This window comes from Notamacropus eugenii, chromosome 3, assembly GCF_028372415.1.
Source record: "Notamacropus eugenii isolate mMacEug1 chromosome 3, mMacEug1.pri_v2, whole genome shotgun sequence".
In the NCBI taxonomy this organism is placed as follows: Eukaryota; Metazoa; Chordata; class Mammalia; order Diprotodontia; family Macropodidae; genus Notamacropus; species Notamacropus eugenii.
Window position 1 is genome coordinate 350,280,490 of NC_092874.1, and position 3,202 is coordinate 350,283,691.

The window sequence follows — 3,202 nt, forward strand, 5'->3', positions numbered from 1 at the left end:
CTAACTCCCTTTACTTCTAAGAATTTTAATGCTATACTACTTGGCACGTATATGTTTAGTATTGAAATTACTTCATTGTCTATGGTACCTTTTAGCAGGATGTAGTTTTCTTTCTTATCTCTTATACATATTCCCACACTGACTATTGTGTCTTGTGTACCTAACCTATTCCTCTGATCTATCATTCCATTCCTTAGTACCAAATAGTTTTCCTGATTTCTGCTTTATTATACAACTTAAGATCTGGCATGAGTAGGTCACCTTCCTTTGTATTTCTTTTCATTAATTCCCCTGGTTTTCTGGATTTTTGTTCTTTCAGGTGAAATTTTTATTTTTTTTTCCAACTCTATAATATAATTTTTGTCTTTCAACCATGGCGACCACGGTGCTGACAGCTGGGAGAAGCACCGTGAGGGTCATCTTAAAACTAGGGGCTATGAGTCACCCTTGGGAGCAAACAATTCTTCCATCTGCCAAGTATGGAAGCCAGTACACCATGACCATGATTCCTGGGGATGGCATTGGGCCTGAGCTCATGTTGCATATCAAGTCTGTGTTTAGACACACCTGTATGCCTATGGATTTTGAAGAGGTAGAAGTGAGCTCTAATGCTGATGAAGAAGACATCTGCAATGCCATCACGGCAATCCGATGTATTCGTGTACCATTGAAGGGAAACATCGAAACCAACCACAATCTGCCACCATCTTATAAGTCCTGTAACAACATTCTCTGCACCAGCTTAGACTTCTATGCCAACGTCATCCACTGTAAGAGCCTGCCAAGTGTAGTGACTCCCCACAAAGACATAGACATCCTCATTGTTAGGGAGAACACAGAGGGAGAGTACAGCAGCCTGGAGCATGAGAGTGTTTCAGGCGTGGTGGAAAGCTTGAAGATCATCATCAAGGGCAAGCCCCTGGGCATCTCTGAGTATGCTTTCCTCCTGGCCCAGGAAACTGGGCACAAAAAAGTGACCACCATGCACAAGGCCAACATCATGAAACTGGAAGGTGGCTTCTTTCTCCAGTGCTGTAAGGATGTGGCTTCAGGCTATCCCAACATCACTTTTGAGACCATGATTGTGGATAACACCACAATGCAGCTAGTATCTCAGCCCCAGCAGTTTGATTTCATGGTGATGCCCACTCTTTATGGGACTATTGTAAATTATGTCTGCACTGGCCTAGTTAGAGGCCCCAGGCCTGTGACTGGAGGAAATCATGGACATGTGTATGCAGTGTTTGAGATGACAACTCAGAGCACAGTTAAAAGCATCGCCAATAAGAACATCACTAACCCTACAGCCACCCTGTTGGCCAGCTGCATGATGCTGGACGATCTGAAGCTCCACTCATATGCCACCTTGATTGGGAAAATTGTCCTGTCCTTGATGGACAATGAAAATATGCACAACCCACACATTGTGGGCCAAGGCACCACTTCAGAAGCGATCCAGGACATCATCTGTCACATCAAAGTCATCAATGAACGGACCATGGATGTCTACTCCGTGATGCCCTGCCAGCCAAATTTCCCTCCCTCCCACACCCCCTCCAACTGCGATGCTTATTTATTGTCCTCTAATACCAGCTTATCAGAACATTAAGTCTACGGAGGGGGCTCCTCCTCCTTGATCCAGGTGTGCATTCATTTCCCCTTGCTTATCTCATAAAATAAAAAAATATGTGTCTTCTTCCCCCCCAAAAGTGATAGTTTTACTGGTATGGTACAGAATAAGTAAACTACTTTGGGTGGAATTGTCATTTTTATTATATTAGCTTAGCCAGTGATGTTGGTGAATTGATGTTTTCTATCTGACATTCTTTGTATGAACAGTATTTTCTAATTGTGTTCATATAGTTCCTTGGTCTGTCTTGGCAAGTAGTCTCCCAAATATTTTATAATGTCTACGGTAACTTTAAATAAAATTTATTTTCCTGTTTCTTGTTATTGGGCTTCATTAATAATGTATATAAATGTCTATGATTTATATGGGATTACTATATGTCTTGCAAGTTTGTTAAAGTTGTCAATTATTGCAAATAGTTTTTACGTGATTCTCTAGGATTCTTTAAGTATCATCATATCATTTTTTTTATGGTGTGTTGAAATTTATTAGCATTTAAAAAAGGAAACATTAACATCAGCATTCCATTTTTTTAATTCCAAGATAATTCTAATTAGTTATCTCAAGATACTCTTAATTATTGTCAATTTGTCTCTATTAAATATCTTCTCTTCTTTTTTTTATTTTTTAATGTTTAACAATCACTGCCATACAACTGAGATTTTATCCCCCCCACACCTACCCCCAACTACCCCCTCCCTCCCCACGACTGCATATAATTCTGTATAGGTTCTACATATACTTTCCTATTGAGTATATTTTCACTATAGTCATGCTATGTAGTCAGACTAAAATAAATGAAAGAAATCATTTAACAAATCAAAACATGATACACAAAAACATACACATACACAAACATGGTCTGCTACATTTTGCGAATGACTTCCATATTTATTTCTCTGAGTGTGGAAGGCATTTTGCCTTGAGAACCACCACTGTTTTTTTTTTTTTTTAAGAAGTTCTTGCGTTATTCCGAAATTCCAGGTCTACCAGAAAAAACTCTCGCACACTGTGGTCGTTGCTGTGCACAAAGTTCTCCTGGTTCTGTTCCTTTCACTCAGCATCAGGTCATATAAGTCCTTCCAGGCCTCTCTGAAGTCTTCTTGTTCATCATTTCTTATGGCACAATAGTACTCCATTACATTCATATACCATAATTTATTCAGCCATTCCCCAATTGATGGACATCCCCTTGACTTCCAGTTCATCATATCATTTGAAAAGAATGATAGCTTTGTTTTTTCTTTGCCTATTCTAATTCTTTCAATTTCCTTTCCTTCTCCTATTGCTAAAGCTCACATTTCTGGTACAGTTCTGAATAACAGAGGTGGTAATGGACATCTTTGTTCCACCCCTGATCTTATTGGAAATGCTTGTCAGCTTATACCCATTACATAGAATGTTTGCTGATGCTTTTAAGTACATGCTAATTATCATTTTAAGGAAAACTCAGTTTATTCCTAAGCTCTCTATCCGTTATTGACCATTAATTCTTAAATTATGTCATACATCTATTTTCTAGGTCAATTATTTTTTCCAGTAAGGCATTTTACATTTTCTTCTATTTTTTCA

At 38.7% G+C, this 3,202-nt stretch overlaps 1 protein-coding gene across 1 annotated transcript; it reads left to right on the forward strand.

Moving 5' to 3' along the window:
• Positions 1–373: 373 nt before the first annotated feature.
• Positions 374–1,609, forward strand: LOC140532173 (isocitrate dehydrogenase [NAD] subunit gamma, mitochondrial-like). Its single transcript, XM_072650673.1, has one exon. It carries the CDS (start codon positions 374–376, stop codon positions 1,607–1,609), a length of 1,236 nt encoding a protein of 411 aa, XP_072506774.1.
• Positions 1,610–3,202: the final 1,593 nt, after the last annotated feature.